This window comes from Anser anser (assembly GCF_964211835.1).
Source record: "Anser anser genome assembly, chromosome: 8".
Lineage (NCBI taxonomy): Eukaryota > Metazoa > Chordata > Aves > Anseriformes > Anatidae > Anser > Anser anser.
The window spans coordinates 15,574,821-15,595,211 of NC_139728.1; the positions used below are offsets into that span (position 1 = coordinate 15,574,821).

The 20,391-nt window shown below is 42.2% G+C and overlaps 1 protein-coding gene across 1 annotated transcript in view; it reads right to left on the reverse strand.

Moving 5' to 3' along the window:
• LOC310903603 (uncharacterized protein C1orf21) overlaps positions 1 to 20,391 on the reverse strand; it is a 105,935-nt gene that overhangs the window by 36,278 nt on the left and 49,266 nt on the right. Inside the window, exon 3 of the mRNA XM_083847153.1 lies at positions 7,731 to 7,825. Within this exon, the coding sequence (XP_083703279.1) occupies positions 7,731 to 7,825 (95 nt within the window). The remainder of the gene's footprint in view (positions 1 to 7,730; positions 7,826 to 20,391) is intronic.

The following is a 20,391-nucleotide window of genomic DNA, read 5'->3' on the forward strand; positions in this document are numbered from 1 at the left end:
GCCAAGATGACTTCTGATGAGCGCAGCCAATTGCTCCGGCCGGCAAACAGCTCTGCGCCCATCTGCCCTCGCAAAGGCATCGGCTTCTCCAGAGCAGAAAAACCCATCCTTGGCAGGAACCCACCCACTGAAATAATACAAATATGGAAAAACACAACCCATATAGAAAATGATCAACTCCCGCAACTAATGTGAATGTTTCTATTCACACCCCTCCACAGCTGGTCCTGAAACCGTGCTCCTTCCTGACACCTGCCCAAGGCTGCACATAATGGCCAGGGCAGCTTGGGCACCCAGACTGTTTGTGTTTAGAACAAGCCTTTCACAAGCGATTTTTGTATTCCAAGGCATTATAAAATAAAAAGGAGATAAAAGTTTCACTAGGTAAGTATTTTCTCTTTTCTTACCTAGATGTTTGAACTAGAGTGGTCTGAAATGCTGAAAATATGAAGTGGATTGTAGCCATTAGTTGTTTGGTTTCTGTTGCAGTCTTTATTTATTTTTTAACTACTTTATTTTCGAATGGCTATGGAAAACGCTGCAGGAAATAATGGCGTATGGATCACATAGAGCTGGAGATTTATATTTGACCCAGCTAGAGCAAAACATACACTTGGGCATTAGACCTTGACTAACACATTTTTCTTCCTGGCAAACATCAGTAAGACTGCAATTACATGTTGCTTCTGGACACTGTTATTTTAATATGCTTAGAAAGAAATACCATTACATTTTTTAAGCTTTCTACTTTAAAATCACATTCTGAATATGTTTCATTCTACCTCTCAACAGAGCACTCTGCAGGTTTACTTACTGGAGGGTGAAGACTGAAATAGACTAGTCTGAAACAACATATTCGGATCATATTTAGCTTTCATATTATTTCTGACTTGCTAAAATATTAATAGTATCCACTTGCTTTCTAGATTTTCAGAAGTTAGGTATTAGAGGAAAAATTAATACTTCTTACATCAAATTTGTTATGGGATCCAGAGGAAAAAGAATATTAATACTTAGTGCAATCACTTAACTTTGATCTCTATATAATATGCAGTGACCCATAAGTGAAATGCGCTAAGTGACATAAATTCATTATGAGAAACCATTCTTTGAAGGATATCACTGCAAATTTTAACTGAAATAAGCATTACGGAAAAAAGCTAATTGCATGGTGTTTAAAATAACAGACTCTAGTAACAATATCCTTTCTGCGCACTTCTAAATCAGCTTCAAATGTATTTCTTCCAGAAATATTGGGAGAGGCTGACTCATTAAAATTGAAATGTGTAATTACTTTCTTCTTTAGTACCAATAGTGCAGCACTCATTTAGAGTTTCAAACTCTGAAAAAGTCTGAAGGGTGATTTCAAGATTTTAATTTCCCTGGGGAAAACAGAAGGCAGACTGGGAGCACGTGCAGCACAAAATGCCCCAGTCCAGACTCTACCAATGAAGACTGCAGAAAAACATATCCAATAAGCAACTATGTACTCCCACAGGAATTTAGGGGGTATCACCTCATAAAAGTGAAAAGGAAAATTCCTCTTGCTTGGTGGTGCACATCACTTGCTTTGTCCAGGTACTGCTCGGAGCGGCTCTGCCTGGAGGAAAAGACACTTTGCTTGGCGGATGCTGCCTCCTTTATCCTAGTGTGAACCCTGCCACCTACAGCAGAAAGGAGCTTGGATTTATGCTCATCACTCCGTCATTTAGTGACTTTTAAATTTTAATCCGTGCCTTTCATTTACTTATTTTGTAGCAGCTTCTTTTGTTCTGTGTTTTTTTCCTTAAACTCAAGGCAGGAAGAGTCCAGATGGGAGCATCTCCGAGCAGCCTGCTTGACCTGTTTGCGCAGACCTCCCTTGGGATAGGAGGATTTGGCTGCAGCAGCAGCCAGGCAAAGTGGATGTCTCTACTTGTGGGAAAACGGGGGGGGGGGGGGGGGGGAGAGGGGGAGAGGAGTAGCCCTGTTTTGTACCCCACAACTTCCCTGCTCTCTTTTCCAGCTCCCAGGATATAGGAGATGCTGACAAAGCAAGGGTGAGTGGTATAGCAGCCTGTGAGCAACCCTGCCATGTTACCAAGTCATCCAGCACTACCCCCTTTTATTATTATTATGCCTCAGGAACCAAAAAAATAATGATAAAATTTCATTCCCGCCCCCAGAACAACCCAAGCTGTACTTTGCAGTCTGCTTTTGCAGTTCACTCCCTGCCCAGGTCTCAACTCAATAGCCACAAACAACTTCAGGAGTCTTGTTGAACTGAGGCTTTACATCTGCAAACAGGAGAAGGGAAAATAGGGCAGCAAGAGGCAGAGCGGTTAGCGGCCTCTCCTGTCCGGGCAGACGGACACCGAGAATCCATCCCTGGCAGCAGACAATGAACCAAGCCCATGCAACTGCCCTCACCAGCGCAGAACGACGGGGTCTCCTGTAGCCAAGTAACCTGGGGCTGAACACAGGGCCTAATTCTTCAGGGCAGATGAAATTTAAAAACAAACAAACAAAAAATCCTCTTCTTGCTAAGGATGGAGGGCTATGGTCCTGGGCATTTCTGGTTTCCTTCCCCTGGCAGGCAGAGTGTGAGCAAATTCCACCCTGAAATAGTGTACTTTGAACTGCTCTTGTTGTAAAGTGGTTTAAAATAAATAATTAGGGAACTTACAGCTTGAAATCTTAATACTACAGTATACATTAATATGATACTAACTTTCATTTCTACAAAGCTCTTTACCAATGTACTAAAACAGCACCGTGATTAACATACACACTTAGACTTTTAAAACACAGCAATTCAAAGCTTATCTAGAAACAATAAGCAGCAGTGGATTTAAACACTTTAAAATACTAAATTAATTGGATTACCACGCTTAAATTTCCAGAGCTATTTGTGGTATTTTACTTTTGTAGAAAGGAAAACACCAGAAATATCCCCAGTAAATTTAACCACAGCGAGTCATGGTTAGCTTCTTTCTTTTACGTATATAGACCGGTGGTCTTGGCAATAGAATTAAAAAGATATTTTCCTAAATCAATCAGAAATTCAAGCATCTGTCCAGATTTGCATCAAACATCACAAAATGTTTATCTGATTGATGGATCTATAATATATATTTTGCATATCTATTTAAATATTGATATTAGACACAGTATTTCATGTGTTACATTTTATATAGTTATTAAAGTTGCTTCATTAATCCCTTTCTGCCAGGCTTTTAATTTCATACACTTCATCTATCGGTTACTACTGTCTACTTCTAATGTACCACTGCAGAAAATGACAACTGCTGCTGAATACAAAACGATGGCTACTGAGGTTGTGCAATATTAAGTACTACCAAGCTGAATGATAAATGCAGAACAGCAGCTGGTTGGAGAAGCTTGAGACATAGGAAATAACAGTGCACGCAAAGCTGACAAAAATGACATTTGCAGGTAAGTGGAGTGGAAATTTATACTTATTGGAAAAGAAAACACAAAATATTGTTCATATTATTAAAGGCGGAGTGAGAGATAGCAAGAAAAACACAAAGAGGTAATTTTCTTTCAGCTCCAGCAGGAATTCATCTCAAGCTCCAACATGCAATTTCACTACTGAGCTCCAGGACGAAACAGAGGATTATGCCCAACTGTTTTGAGGGTTTGGATAACAAAGCATAAAAATTCCAATAGGTAGCCTTTTGCAGCATTGCAGACCAGAAAATGATTTCCATTAGTAAAAGTTACAAAGACATCCAAGAACTGAGCTACAATACAGTTCTTTACTAAAATGGTTGTTAGGCATTGGAATAGGCTGTCCAGGGAAGTGGGCATCCCTGAAGGTCTTTAAAAGACGTTTAGATGCAGAGCTTAGTGATATGGTTTAGTGGAGGACTTGTTAGTGTTAGGTCAGAGGTTGGACTAGGTGATCTTGGAGGTCTCTTCCAACCTAGATGATTCTGTGATTCTGTGAATAAATATTTAGTTAACCATTTAACAAAAAAATGTTATATTTTAATTTTTCAGAGGCATCTGTACTATTGCAAACCATCTCAAAGGAAAACTGATACAGCTCATCGAGTTTCCAGCATGGCATGAATACAACACACCTTATCTTACCTTTTTCGGCAATAAGATTTTACAGTGGAAAACCAACAGTGTTCTGAGGGGATGGAAATGAGGACAATGAAATTAGTCCCGTGATGAATGTTAAATAGGCTATTGTGATTGTGCTTTGTATATTTAACATGACGTTGAAGAGCTAAACAGTAAGTCCCTTCTAAACAAAAATTAATAGGTCTTTAGAGAAGGTAAAAATTTATTCCTGCTTGTAGCAGGTATCTTTTAGAATAGATTGAGCCTTTTAAAATATTAATATTACTGATTTTTTGCATTTTAGTTCTTCAAAGTGTTTTTCTTCAAAGTGTTCTTCGCCCAGGCATGTGATGTATGTTACTAGCCATGATCAGCTTTTGCTTGCTGGTAAAGCAAAAAAAAAAAAAAAAAATCCCAGATCTGCTGAGTAAGACAAGACACTCATCAGCTGGTAAAACCCTTCGGTTTGGATTATAGTGATCCTAAAAGCCTGCAACCCTTTTCAGTACTGCATAAGCAACCTATCGGGGCTCCCAGGGGGGAAATGCATGCAGGTCAGGGAAGATGCTGGAGCTGGAGCTTAACTCTGGCAAGCAAAGAGACAGCCACTGTCCCCTGGCCCCAGTGGTCCTTGGCCCCTTGAAGCACCACAGGCAGCCCTCCTGTGTCTAGAGACACCAGGACTAAAACCAGGAGCTGAAACATCTGACAGCAGGCACAGAACAGCAAAACCAACCTGCGTAAAGCAGTGAATCATTATTTGACAGAATCTGAAACAAGCTTGGCTTTTCTTATTCTTTTAGGTTTTTTTTCTGCCAAGAGCCTACATTAAAATTCCATGAGGCCTTTCAGTCTGCCAGAGAATTTCTTCACATGGAGCATCTTCTGCTTCGCCTGGCACACAGCCCTAGCACAGCCATTCCTGCTGTCGTTATGTTTTTGGAGTATTTCTGCTTTAGTGTCAGCGTTGCGCCAGTTTTGAGCCCTGATTAACCTCAGGTGGACGCTGAGAAGACAGCGACCAGTGATGGGGCTTCATCTCTCCCAGCGATACCCACAGCGGTGCCAGCTCCCCACGGGACAGCACCTCACCAAAGAGCCTCAGGTGTAAGGGAAGCAGTTTTATTTTCACCTAAGCACAGATTTTTTTTTTTCAAGCCAGCCTTTAAAACACTTCAAAAAGGAGGATTGGTAATTCTGAGACATGCTTGTAACAGGGCCAAAAATTTGCTGTCATCCGAATAACATTCGGATTCAAGGACATTCAAGGACAAAGTACCAGAGGGTACGATAACCCTGAGAGAAGCAGTTCCCAGGGAACCGACTAACGACATGTGGGTTATGCATTTCATCCTGGCCCCCTCTTTGAAGGAGATGTGAATTAGCAGCCCTGCGACAATAAACAAAACTTGGGATTAAGGAACGAGGGAGGAGGGAAAAGGGCTGGATGATTCTCCCACCGCCTTTTCTTGTTCTGACAATTTCTGTTGCCTGGAAATGTCTGATGAGAAGACAGGATTATGTAAGTGCTTGCCAACTTTTCACGTTAAGAAAAGTAAAGCCTGAGTGATGGGTAGCTTAACCCATCCTCTAAGCAGTGAGCTAAACGTGCTTACTTGGGAGAACTCGAGCAGTGAAACCCACTTAAAAATCCAGGAATGACGAGGACCTGACAATTCCCAGGATTAAGCTGCATACATTTACAGCCAGTGTAATCTCCCTATAGTAAGATGAGGAAAAGGAAAATAAAGTCTTTTTGGCGTGCAAGAGGGTTTTTGTTTTAAAGTATATACAAGCAGTCTGATTGAAGGCTTTCTTGCATTACTGTTGCTTTTTCTCCCAACAGATATGGCAGACAAGAGAGCTATATTAGCCCTCCAGCCCTACATTAAGTTATACTTTCCACCAACCCCCTGCTCCCATCAAGCATGACCCATCAATAATAAAACAATAAGCACTGTGCTGTAGCAATGTCTCTTGCTAAATTGAATCAGACTAACACTTAAGTGCTGCAAGAATGCAGAAACCAATCAAAGTGCAAAATATCTGTATCTGCTGTGTCACTTCAGCAGACCTATGCTTTCCCGAACTCTTCCTGGTTCTCATGCAAGTGGCATTTTACCTTCTGCCAGTACTCTAAGTGCAGCAGAAAGTAAAAAAAAAAAGAAAAAAGAAAAAAGAAAAAGAAAAATTAAATTGCTAGGCTTCTTCTACTTTTATCAAAAATATGTATTGTGATCATTTTTCCTTTTTTTTTTCTTTTTTTTTTTCTCTCCTGTTTACCAACAAAGCACTGGGGTCTCTAAAACGAGCAAAAATTCTTGCAGTCCCACTTCTCCCAGTTCAAAACAAACACGCTTAAACTGCAGTAACGCTGAGGGCACTGCGGATGCTGCTAGAAAAGGCGATGTTCTCAGCAGTGTTTCACTAAAATATCCCCAGCATCCTGCTGCAAGCTGAAGGTGTGTCCTCACTGGAGCATCAACAATGCAAAACTGCAAGTAGCCAAGGCACATGGAAAGCAAAGCAGAAACAGCGCTGTGTGCTGCCCAACCTTCGCTCCAGCACCTAGGCTGGGACAGCACACAGCAAGTAAACTCTGCTGTTTAGAGCAGGAAGGCATGTGTGGTTGTTTTGTACTGCAGGCACCTGCATCTAGAAGAGGGAAGGAAAGCACATCCAGGTTGCCCGCAGCTCTATTACGCTCCTCCACACACCTTCAACAAAAGACAAATTCATGGTGGATTTTTGTACAACTGCCCAGTCATAGCAAAAGCTAATCTTGAGCTGGTGATAATGGTCATAGGTCCACTGAATTATGTTCAGTGGTTGCTAATTACATTCCCCCTTTGGTCCTACTGACAGGGGGAGGAAGAAAAACAATCCTATATGAAGAAAGCTGTGATGAGTGAGGGGAACCAGATCTGAAACTTCACACACAACTATTATCACTGTGAAGTGTCCTCAAAAAATTAAACTGGGTGAAGCCCCAGCTAACCAATTACAAAATCTACATTCCTCCAGTTTTAGAATAGAGGTGGCGTTTCTCAGAAGTCCTTTCACGTGACTCAGCCACAATTTGAGCCACCTCAACAGCACCCCAGCTATTTCTAGCTGCACTGAGTTTACCTGAGATTTCCTCCCTGACAGCAGAACTGTGAGCCAGCAAGTTGCTCTAGTCAGGGAAGACACAAAATGTGCAAAATGATTTTTGTGACTGCTCTGTTATGAATATATTGCTTTTGCTATCGTGAACTGTGAATTTTAAAATATGTAAAAGCACGAGGCACAGAGCAAATAATATCTACTTAAGTAGGTCATTTTATTAACGGCAGGGCACTGCTGTTTTACTACCAGTTCGTTTGCAATATAGACACAGACATTTCAAACCGGGTATATTTATATCTGCAAAGGAGGTGAGTATAATCTTGGAAGCACTCCCTCCAAGATCAAGTAGAGCCTAATTCAGAAAGACAAGCATGAGAAAAAGTAGTATTTCGCGCTGTCTATGTGAGCTTCACAGACAGGTATGACATTTTCAGGAAAATCCTCTTGCTGTGTGTAAGCTGCAGTCTCAATGTGCTGCATGTTGCATATTTCATTACAAAAGCAGAGCCATGTTATTTCATTAAAGAAGTGATAAGTTCAATCCTTACCAAGTTTTCTTGGTTCCTGGCTGCTATTTTCTGATCATCTTCTCCCCCATTTTTCATGTATTTGACCTCTTCCACTGGTTTGATCCTATACTCATCTGAGCACCAAGAAAAAAAAAAAAAGAAAAAAAAAAGTTTTGAACCAGTGTAGTTCAGCAGCTGGGGAAAAATAAAAAATAAAAAAAAGAAACTAAACCCAAAACAGCTGACTAGAAAAGACCCTAATTCAACAAGGCAACAAAAAACCACAGGTATACAGTTTCAAAGGCTTAAATGGGACTGATACCAAGAAAGTTGTTCTAGCCTCCGGAAATGGGTGGGCAGCTCTCTTGGCTGGAATAGCCTCGGTACTGTGAACAGCGGGTACTGGGAATATGGCAGGACAAACTCTTTTCAACCTCCCTAGTTTTCTGTATAATATGTCTTAATGCAAGCAAACTCTCTGCTACTGCAGCCTCCCTAGTTTTTTACTATCAGTGGGCAAGCAAGCAATGTACGGTAGTGACTACGCAGAGGAGGCTGCTCACGTATGTTCTTTGCATTGATAAATCAAGCAACGCTGATGAAGGCAATTTAAAAAATAGGTTATAATCTGGAAAAAAAAAAAGAAAAAAACACCCCCAAACACAGCATCTTTTTTCATTCTTTTTCCTGCACTATTTTAATAGAGTTAAAGCAAAAGGTACCCAGTGCCAGTCACACGAGGATTTCTGGAGAAGAGGCAGCATGCTGACCATCCTCGTCTCCCCACTCCCCACCACAACCATTTCTTCTGCACGTGAACGTTACCCAGAGAGAAATCCAGCATGAAAATAAGGAATAAGAAAAGTAAGACTCCCCGCTTGCCCTTACTATTTATCAGCTAGACATTGCAGCTTTTCAAATAGTGAATTCCAGCTCTGGTGTCAGTCCTGTAATGCTATTTTACGTATGGATGCTATGCCATAGGATGCAAACAGCATCACTCAAAGCTGGAACAATGGGTTTTTCTTTAGTAGGACATGACATTCCCAAATTCCCAAGGATTTGGGGAAAAGAAATTCTTCTCTTCCTTTCCCTTGAGCCTCGAGCTTGCAGCACCAACAGCGCTGTTTCTCAGCTGCTCTGACAGCTTTTTGCTCTGGTTACCTCTGGAGCAAGCGAGCCCATAGGAAAGACGTCCAGAGCTCTGGAGCCCCATTCCTCCCACCAGGATATACTACGCAGAAAGGAAACTGGCATTTTACCATATGTAAACATATTAATGCAAAATGAAATGAGAATGCACGGGGAATAAAAGGTGAAACCTGGGCAAATGAAAAGAAACCATCCAAACTTAATTATTTTTCTTTGGGTTTTCAAGCAATTTATCTTACTTGCTAAGGGAAAAACAAAACACAAATGGATTTTCCTGGGTCTATTGTATTTAAATAAACAAACAAAAAAATGAAATAATTTAGAAGGAAGCTTGTTTTGAGGAAACTATTAATTAGGTAGTAGACGTTATATAAGCCTTTTTATTTATTTTTTTATTTTTTTAGAGATAAAAGCTGCATTTGGCCTAGTACATATCTCTTTTTTTAAGATTATTACAGAGTTTATATAAAATTGCACATTTATCAAATAGTAGCAACTCAGATGCAGAGACTCAAAACAGATGCAAGAACTTAAAACATATTAGAAGAATATTAAGAACTAAGAATTAAGAATCATTAGATTGGTAAATGTGAACTTGTTTGCTGAACTTTTTTTCTTTTTTTTTAATGGAATTTAGGTAGTCAGGAGATGACAATGCATGAAACCTAAAAGGCTGAACACAATAAAGCCTGAGAATTAGAAGTACTTGATTGACTGCAATATCTAACTTATATTCTCCTCACTCCTTCAGCGATCTCTGTTGTGATTAGCAATGAAACCCACACGTAGAAAAAGCACATAGCTCCCACAGTGGCATTTATGGATTTGAATACGGGAACAGATGAGACAGAGAAAATGGAACGAAGGAAGTTTGCACAACCTGCGGCTCGTCCACATCAACTCAAAAAGACATGCTGAGAGGAACGAGCAACCCAGCCTTGTAAAGAATAAGCAAGGCATGGAGGTCCTGATGTTCAGGGGCAAAAATAACTTCTGCGAGGTGTCTCCTGCCTATCCCAAGTGACTTACTGCAACCGAACACTGAGCGCCTGCTGGGCAGCAGACCACCCTGTGCAGACTGCACGTATGGGGCCACATGAAGCACGTTCTTTCTTGGTGCACGCAGCAAGGGCACCGATGAGGCCACGTTTGATAACTGGTATAATCAGCTTTTTGTATGAAAATTTGATGCAGTTCTGTAGGATGGAGGTAAGGTGGGAAGGAAGCTCTGGCTGGCAGCTAATTCTGGATTTCTTCTCTAGCTGACTGCCACCAGTCCCGAGGGGCACTGCTGTTCAGGTACCTGAGCAGCAGAAATGCTACAACCTGGCCTCCAAATATTCATCCCCACCATCTTGGCCACACTCTTGTAATTATTGCAGTATTGCTACTTACAAATCCAGGCTGCTTTTAATGGGCTAATGAAGTTCTTCAGCACAGAACTTCCTGAATCGTCTCGGGCTTGTAAAGAGGCCAGATGTTAGAGAAACTGTGGACAAAGTTAGGCCAGGCAAGGGGGAGGATTATGAGGTAGACACAGGACATTTAAAGAATTTCTTGTATAATTTCCACAGCTGACTAACAGCGTTAGTCAGTAAAAGTGTTTTTCCCCAGTACTTTACTTATCAATACAACAGCTACTCAATTATCCGTGTGGTGCAGCGCAGACAGCGTGACTCTTCCTCCTTCCTTGGGACCGGCAGGAGAAGTGCATATGCCTGGTACAATTAAGGCCTGACACACTCAGCAGCAAGAAAGCTTCCAAAAATAAGTCATTTTTCATTACATTTTTTGGGATAACTTGAAAAAAACATGTCAGCTAGGAAGTCTTACTTCAGAGAAATCTGCCTTCCCGTTAGGAGGATCACAGACTGGCTTGGGTTGGAAGGGACCTTACAGACCATCTGGTTCCAACCCCCTGCCATGGGCAGGGACATCTCCCACTAGACCAGGTTGCTCCAAGCCCCAGTACAACTAAAAATAATCAGGAGGTCAAAGTGGAAGACACCTGCCTCTGTGAACGTTAGTAAAGTTAGTCTTTTAATAGAAAGTGTCTTACGAACTTAATGCCATAGCTCTACTACGTAGTATGGATTGGGGCATTAGAAATCTCTACCCATATCTCCAAAAGCAATGTAAATTTGCCAAAATCTAAGCTGACAACCTACCTTAAAAGCCAAAAGGCAACCTCTGGAAGGATGAGGCACATGAAGGAAGCGGCAGGCTGAATGTCCAACACTTATACCTCAGTGCCTAAATAAATGATTAACAGGCAGGAGCGCCAAGCAGCTAGCAACACCATCAAACCCACGAGTTTTGAGAGAGAGGTGCACGCACCAATGACAGGCAAACACAACAGCGGCCTGCAGAAAGCAAGCGATCAACTTAACTTCAGGAATAACGCAAGAAGCAAGGCCAGGACCATGAACAAGTGCTGCATCACGAACACATGAAATGATCAGCAATGTTAAGTTTGAAGCAGTATCATTACTCATAAGCTATCGTAATTTCCTATCACAGGCAAAATATTTTCCTCAAAATAGTGAGCATAAATACAATATATTGGCATCATTTTCTCATACTGAGTAGTCACTTGTTGGAGGTAGGTATAAATAGCTATGATTCCACTTTCAAAGGGAAAAAACAGCTAAGTAATTATACTGCCAGTGAAAGAAAAAGGAGGACTATCCAGCTGACTATAAACCCTACAGCTTCCTAGGTATGGTGAGGGACTGCTAGAAACATCCACTTGCCAAACCACCCAATTCACCAAGGAAAAATGTTTAGGGACATGGTTTACTGAGTGATATTGGTGGCAGGGGTACGGTTGGACCAGATGATCTTGGAGGTCTTTTCCAACTTTAATGATTCTATGAAAATACCCATCTCTAATTAATTCCAATGGCCTTTGAACTAGGCTGCTTCAATGCCAGAACTGCCTGAACCCCAGCTAAAATGCTGACATCTATATCTGAAACCTTCCTGCTATCTGATGAGAAACACTAAATTTTGCTTGCAGGTCTCCCTTTGGCATTTATAGAGCTCACTGACAGAAGCTTCGTCCTTCATGTTCATGTTGAACTTCCTTCTTTTTCCTGGATCAAGCTAACCCATAAAACCTCTTCATTTTTATGAGCCCTTCACAAATCTATTCAAGCAGGGATCTGACATGGGAAATGCAGAACAAGCCCTGAAAGAAAGGGGACTGGTCAATATTTTGCACTCTCCCAGCCCTTTAACACTGATTGTAATGAGTCTTTTGGCAACCAAAGAGGTGCAAAGGAGGAGGAGAAGGTGGTACTAAGCGGCTTAGCTAGGTGGGACATCGCTAGTTGGTGAAACAGAGAAGAAATGAGTCTGACACCTAACACTGCGGATGGGACAACATCCCCTACTTCACATACACTAAATAGACCAATAAAATTCAATTACACAGTTGGAGAAGACAAGTCTTGCATCATATTATTATTAGGAGGACAGAGCTACGTATAAACTTTTAGACCAGGTGACAATTACATTTATCTTCTCTACATAAGATATATGTATATAAGATGGGGTGTTCAGAAGCCATGAATCCTGATGTATTTAGGAGACTGTTCTTGCTCTGAAGTTACTGTCAGGATGAGAGCAGAGTAAATGCTAAAGATTGGACGTTTAAGCAACTGACAAAGCACCCAGAAGTGTGTCACAGGGTATACATCATTAATGGCTTTAAATGAATATGAAAATTAGATAAAAGACAGGTTGGAGAAATGGCCTTTGATGCTTTCCCTAACGGCAGCACTTTCAGTATTGCCTTCAGTATTTAGTAAAAATTTGGCCATTCAGAGGGATGTGGGCAGGCTGGAGAGTTGGGTGGAGGGGAACCTCATGAGGTTCAACGAGGGCAAGTGCAGGGTCCTGCACCTGGGGAGGAACAGCCCCAGGCACCAGTTCAGGTTGGGGGCTGACCTGCTGGAGAGCAGCTTTGAGGAAAAGGACCTGGGTGTCTTGGTGGACAACAAGTTAACCATAAGCCAGCAGTGTGCCCTTGTGGCCAAGGACAATGGGATCCTAGCCTGCATCAGGAGGAGTGTGGACAGCAAGTCAAGAGAGGTGATCCTCTCCCTCTACTCAGCTCTGGTGAGGCCACACCTGGAGCACTGTGTGCAGTCCTGGGCTCCCCAGTACAAGAGGGATGCAGAACTTCTAGACAGGATCCATCGTAGAGCCACAAAGATGATTACGGGATTGAAGCATCTGTCCTATGAGGAAAGACTAAGCGAGCTGGGCCTGTTTAGCCTAGAGAAGAGGAGATTGAGAGGGGATGTAATCAGCCTCTACAAACACCTGAGGGGACAATGTAAAGAGGATGGGCCCAATTTCTTCTCAGTGGTGGCCAGTCATAGGACAAGGGGTAATGGGTATAAATTGAACCACAGGAGGTTTCATTGCCATATGAGGAAGAACTTCTTTATGATTTGGGTGACAGATCACTGTAACAGGCTGCCCAGAGAGAGAGGTTGTGGAGTCTCCTTCTTTGGAGATACTCAAAACCCGCCTGCATGCCATCCTGTATCTCTGGGCGACCCTGCTTGAGCAGGGGGGTTGGACTAGATGATCTCTGAAGGTCCCTTCCAAACTCAAGCATTCTGTGATTCTGTGAAAAATGCTCACCAGGTTTTGCTTGATCAGGTAAGGGTGCATCTGCAATTGAAGAAGTAAAGGATGCTAAACTCACCTTCTGATTTTTTACTTTTTGACTTCAGCTACAGTAAATACAGCATTTTGAGATATGTTGGTCTGAGTGATCAGAAGCCAATCCAGAGACATCCTGAAACGTTAATTAAGCCCTACCTGATCTCAATCAAATCTGACAATGAACAAGACCTTTAAAATTGTATGAAGTTCACAATAAATGAAATTATAGAGTTCTGTGCATATTTACCTTGCTTAATCTTGCTAACCAGCCATATCTTTTTCTTTTTCCTAAATACAGTTTTACATTAAAATGGACAAAATGCAGTATCTTTATGCTTCTTTCATGTTCAAAACTAAACATCAAGCAGTGAACAATAACAAAAATTTAGGACACTATCATTCAGAGTGTAGTACATCACGTATAAAGGGAAATAAATCTTTATGCTTCTTTCACGTACAGAAGTAAAAATCGAGTACTGTCTTCCAGTGTGTGGTTTATTATATAAAAAAGTGGAGTAGCAATAATTCAAATGGGAGAGGAACAGGCTTACAGGGCTGCCACGACAAATACTACATTGAAGAAATGCAGCCCAATTGAGTCAAAAGAAAATCAACATAAATGTACCACAAATTAAAACCAGAAATATTTTCCAGCATAACGTCCACCATAAAAACCATCACGGGATATAAACTAGAAAGCAGCAACACCTCTGACACAACTCTTTAGAAGGGTGATGAAAGAAGAATTTTTAAGTTGAATGTGCTGGAAAAATTCTCAGTAAGCAAATCTTATGAATGAAGATCTCCATCTGGAGACAGATAATTCTACTCAAACATGTCACCCGGTTGCCATGGAGACGTGACAAAGAAAAACAGCACTCATTAATAATGATTTCAGTGATAAATGAGCATAGCAACTTATAATATTAAAACAATTACTAGAGGGGGGAGAAAAAAAAAGAAATAAACCTTGTGGTTGTTCCAATGAAAAATGTTTCTTCGGCACCTCCACACATTGCTGTGCCATTACCACAGCAACATCAGTTATGATGCTATTTCTGGCCCAGTTAAAAAAATAAAAACCAGAACATGAACCACAAAAAACACAAAAAACAAGCACAACTCCAACACATATATCTGGACTCACTGAGACCTTTGGAGGAATCTTTTGTTGAACATCCAGTCTTAAAAAAAGAGGAAGACTGATTTACACTCATATCCATTCCCATTTCATCTCAGATGGACAGATCTGTCTGTGCTGTTGTCAAAAGGGATGACGAGTGAGCCTCTCTTCTCAGTGACATACCAAGTAGCACAGCAGATATGTGGTACTTAAGTCACACCACCAAGAAGAAAGTTTCTAACTACACCTTCATTTTCCTCTGCTTCATAGTGTTCTTCAGCATCTCTGAAGCATCTTCAGCCTTTGAAATGAAGGATGTACCAAGATTCATCCTTCATCCATAATGAAACGTGTCTGTTCTGTAAAATACAAACTTTTTGTCCAACAAATTTCTCTGTACTGTGCAATAAGCAAGACACTTAGATGCTAAATACAAACCATGCCAAACATCACCTACAGTGCCGCTGCAAAGGAGGAGGAATACTCCTACACTGGTTGGACAAGCAGCTATGGCTTAAAAAACAGACATTAGGAAAGATCATTAGCTGGAAGGAGAACAAAGCACTGGAATTAGGTAGCTTGGGTGGTTGCGGTTTCCATAATCAGAGGTTTTTAAAGACCATTTAGTTCATCAGCCTTGAGCGCTACAGGTAGACGTTTGTTCAGTTTGGTTGCACGAGATGGATGAGATGGGCTCATCAGAATATTCCAGCTCTATTACTGTATGTGGATATCAGCTGCATGAATGTCAGCTGAAGTGACGTCAAAGATCAAAAACAAGTCAACAGTTAGAGAAAAGTTACAAAAATTCTGTACATGAATGTTTCTCAAAGTAACTACTAGATAACGTAGGATATCCCAGTTACCTATTTAGCTTCAGCTTCACCAAACTTAAAGAAAGAAGGATCTAAATGGTTATTTCAACTCGACATTGTTAATTTGGTTCTGACATAGTTGCTGATATTTGCAGCTGTGGGGGTGGATTTCTGATCCACCTGGACGTGGGCTGAGAGTGAAACTTCACTGGAGATAGAGCAGCAGTGGGCGAGTGGCCCGTTGTCGTCCTCTGTCGTCAGCCCTCAGATCTATCCACTCCTGGGCAATTCGTCATCCTGGTGATTGAGCTGTTTGTACTAATGTGAACTAAATGGAAAAAATAGCTTAGGAAGTATGCCAATCCAGTTCTCTCAAAGGTCTATCTGAAAATGCTAATTTGGATTTCCCAAATGAAGTTACCTGTACCTTAATCCAACCTGATATAAGCCGCTTCAGGAAGCTGAGGTGGTGCACACCAGATACTGAACACAGTCCAGGTGCACAAGCAACACACCAATATTGCCAGCAAAATATTAATCATCAGACAGAAAAGCTGCTTAAAAACCTGAATGTACTGCACAGATTTCAGCACGTCTGAAAAGATCACCATGAAGTATTTTCTTCATCCTACACCATCCTAACATGGACCCGAGGAATGCCAAATGCTGCTTCTGCACAAAGCAGATGTGGCTGCTACCGTTATTCTGGGGGGAGAGAAAAAAGGGACCAAGACAAACAATCAGAAAAGCAGACCCCATGTGTGCAGGAAGGACATTTGCCCTGAAGCAAGGCGAGACAGGGGCCACTCTTTGCTAAGCTTTTTCAAGCAGTTCCTCCTACATCCCCACTTCATGATGCTTCATGGAACATCAGCTCCCTCAAGGGTGGAAACCACCTCGAAACCTGCTTGAGGAAAACCTGCTTGAAACCACAAGGGAAAATTTCAGCAAATTCCCTTCTGCTTTATCAGACTATCCTTTTCCAGACCCCAATCATGACTGCTTTCAACACGCTCCTCCTGGGCCACCAAGTTTGACAGTAGCACAGTTCCGTTAACTCAAATGACTTCATCTTGATTTTTGCTTGTGTAAAAGCACGAAAAACTTCACTGCCATATCAACCCACCCTTCATTATAACACTGTCAGGAGTTTCCAGTGCTGCAAACTGCTTGCACCTCTTGATCCTTTTGTTGTCTCTGTGCTCTGACACAAACAGCATAGGCTGACTCCTGCCTGGGGGAGAACTTGATGTCCTGCCGCCTGTGATGCTGGTGCTTGTACCTTGGGTTTTCTGGTTTCTTTTCTCCCCTGATCTAATAGAGCGACAGCTAATGATGAAGCCATAATTTAGCTCCCTTGTTTCCATCAGGCTAATTTTCGAATTCAGTACACGACTTGCAAAGAGAAACATTGCTGTATGCAGAACACGTGCAGCTGAACCAAGGAATCATAGAATCGTAGAATATCCCCAGTTGGAAGGGACCCATAAGGATCATCAAGTCCAACTCCTGGCACCACACAGGTCTACCACAATTTTAGACCATGTGACTAAGTGCACAGTCCAATCGCTTTTTAAACTCCAACAGTGTGTGCAGGTGCAGTGACTACTTCCCTGGGGAGCCTGTTCCAGTGTGCGACCACCCTCTCGGTGAAGAACCTCTTCCTGATGTTCAGCCTAAACCTCCCCTGCCTCGGCTTAACACCGTTCCCTTGGGTCCTATCACTGGTGACTAAAGAGAAGAGATCGGTGCCTGCCTCTCCTCTCCCCCTTGCAAGGAAGTTGTAGACTGCAACGAGGTCTCCCCTCGGCCTCCTCTTCTCCAGGCTGAACAGGCCAAGTGACCTCAGCCGCTCCTCATATGTCTTCCCCTCCAGGCCCTTCACCATCTTCGTCGCCCTCCTCTGGACACTCTCCAAAAGTTTCACGTCCTTTTTGTACTGTGGTGCCCAGAACTGCACACAGTACTCGAGGTGAGGCCACACCAGCGCAGAGTAGAGCGGGACAATCACCTCCCTTGACCTACTAGCGATGCCGTGCTTGATGCACCCCAGGATACAGTTGGCCCTCCTGGCTGCCAGGGCACACTGCTGGCTCATATTCAGCTTGCTGTCAACCACAACCCCCAGATCCCTCTCTGCGGGGCTGCTCTCCAGCGTCTCGTCGCCCAGTCTGTATGTATAGCCAGGGTTGTCCCGTCCCAGGTGCAGGCCCCGGCACTTGCTCTTGTTAAACTTCATGCGGTTGGTGATCGCCCAGCTCTCCAATCTGTCCAGATCTCTCTGCAAGGGCTTTCTACCCTCAGCAGAGTCCACAACGTCTCCAAGGAATTCATTACATGTTTTTTTTCTACCACTTATGTTTCTTCTTGGCCAAAAAGCTCCTAGGCTTACTCTCTATTTGGACTAACATGCAATCCAAGTACTATAAACATCTACAGTGGTATGCATAACTTTCTATCACACCATGCATAAAGGATCATGCTAAGCAACCTTTTACCAAGGGCACTGGCCCGCTGCAGTGCCTCATGCCAGCTAGGTCTCCGTCAGCAGCAGGTCAGACAAGAACTTTGACAGGGAAAAAAATAATATATATATGCATTGATATGCAAGCACTTGAGTTTTTTTGTGAGAAGTAATGCAATCTCTATATTAACATCACATGGAAGACAAATGGCAACCAACCATGGTTTGCATGGCTGGCCTCCACGCATGTTGGTCATCCGCCCCACGTTCACAGGATGAGAGGGACGACAATCACCCGTCAGCGTATGACCAAAAGCTCTAGCTCAGCCTTCCTCCATGTTCCTCGGGGTTAATTCTCCTTACACCACAGACCGCTAGCTAGAAAGTATCCTTTGCTGCTTCACAGGGCTGCTGGGAAAATGCACGGACAAGAAGAAGACACAGAGTACTCCAAAACTAGGTGAAAACCAACTCCTGGGGACAAGTGATCTTGAGGGGGGGGCGTGTGTGTGGCCAGGGGAGGATAAGACATCTGAACATCTCCTGGACGCTGTGGAGAAAAGAAACACTCTGCTTCTGCTCTGCTTCATGAAGGCTCCCAGGTGAAAATGTCAGAGATGCTCCTGACCCGTTCCCCCAGAGAGACAAACAACATCCAGAAGCCAGCTCTCTGCATCTTTTTAACAATTTCTAGGACATATTTTTTCTAGGAAGTTAAACTTGCACAAATGGCCAACCGCAGAACTTGTCCGGTTACCAAATAAGCAATTTCCAGTCTTTAATTACACAATCTCCAAATCTTTTAAATACCCATTTGTGTTTTAGATCTGAGGAAGCTCTATACATAAGATGGCATTGAAAAAACAGCCATGTGATAATATAATTAAAGACTTTCGTGCACTTGAGCATAATTAATCAGCCAAAAACCATCTCTGATGTTCTGCATGCATAACTATCTAGCAGCTATGCAGTTTTTGTATGCTTAAACTGTACAACTCATATATATATATGTACGTTCACACAGATATTTTTATATATATATATATATTTAATTCATTTGTAACATTGTGCCAGATGCAAGGTTGTTCAAAGGAAACCATTTCTCAGGTGAAAGAGATTATAACTATGGTGCTCTGCAGGAAGGATAAGCAGTAAATGCAATTATCTAGCCCACTAAAAAGATCAAATTGAGAAATGAAAGCAGAAGAGGAAACAAGAAGCGGAAAGATGTTAAAGGAACAGTCGTCTGGAAAACAAAGGGTTGGTGGCTTGAAAAACACTGCTATCCAGGTGAAATCAGTAGACGGGTTTTCAGATAGAGGTTGCAACTTTCTGCTAGGGCACCACCAGACCACAGCCCTGTTGCAGCGCAGGGACAACCCAGGAAAGGTCTTGGTGCATCTTACAGGAGCTGAAAGTTCAGCAATTCACTTCCAATCACTCATTACATTTAAAAACCATAAATGGATTTGGTGGTTGCCAAGACCAAGTAAATTGTGTGGCCCTGCCCTGAAGAAAAAATTCTGCACCACTCAAACTGCAGAAGATTCAGGAATTGGCTTCACTTTGATAAACCTCTTAGTTAGGGAGCAGAGGAAGGGAGAGAAAAAAGGGAATATGAGTGGGCAAGGAGTAAACTTTGACTTGGAATATAACAAACTACAATAAAAGAAGGGCTAAAACTTCCTACCGTGATATTGAGACCCACAGCTCAGATGTACAGAGCACAGAGAAACCCTCGAATCTGTCAACAGGTTTTCCAGAGCACCTCTCACAGGAGGTTTTCAAAGCCCTTTGTGAACACTAAGCAAAGCCTCAAACTCCTGCCAGGTGGGCACTGCTTTCATTTTATAGGTGAAAAAAAAACAAAAACAAAAAAACCTTGGTGATTAAACAACTTGGAGGTCACAGCAGTTCAGAAACAAGGGGACACAACTGGACGACTTCCAGACATCACAAATTTAATTGCGCTACGGTAACTACTGTAAGCCTTAGGAAAGTTTCTGAGTTCACAATATACTTGGTGAGCAGCAATCCAACTATGAGACACAAGACAAGCAAATCTGTAGGTGGCAGTGACAAAACCTGTGTCTTGGGGGAGATGCAGATGCTGTACAGCAATGGAGGTACCAGCTCCTTACAGCCCTCCTGGAGCCTCCACTGTTGCATACCAAAAACCTTCCCTGAACTGTGCAGCCCCAAGACTTCCTTGAAAAAATAGGAATAAAACCATGCAAAATTACACATTTCCTGTCATTGCAAATACACGACAAAGCGTCTTCAGTTTCCTTGTCAATAAAGCGTTGGTTTGTCTTTTCTTAACAGGTAATGTCATTCCCAATCAGTCAGCTATTAGACGAGATTGTTGTCCCACAACGTATGGCTTAGAATCTATTTTCACGTCCATCCTGGCTTAGAGCTTTCTTCTATTAATATTAGTCTATCATATTCTCACTGCTCATGTAC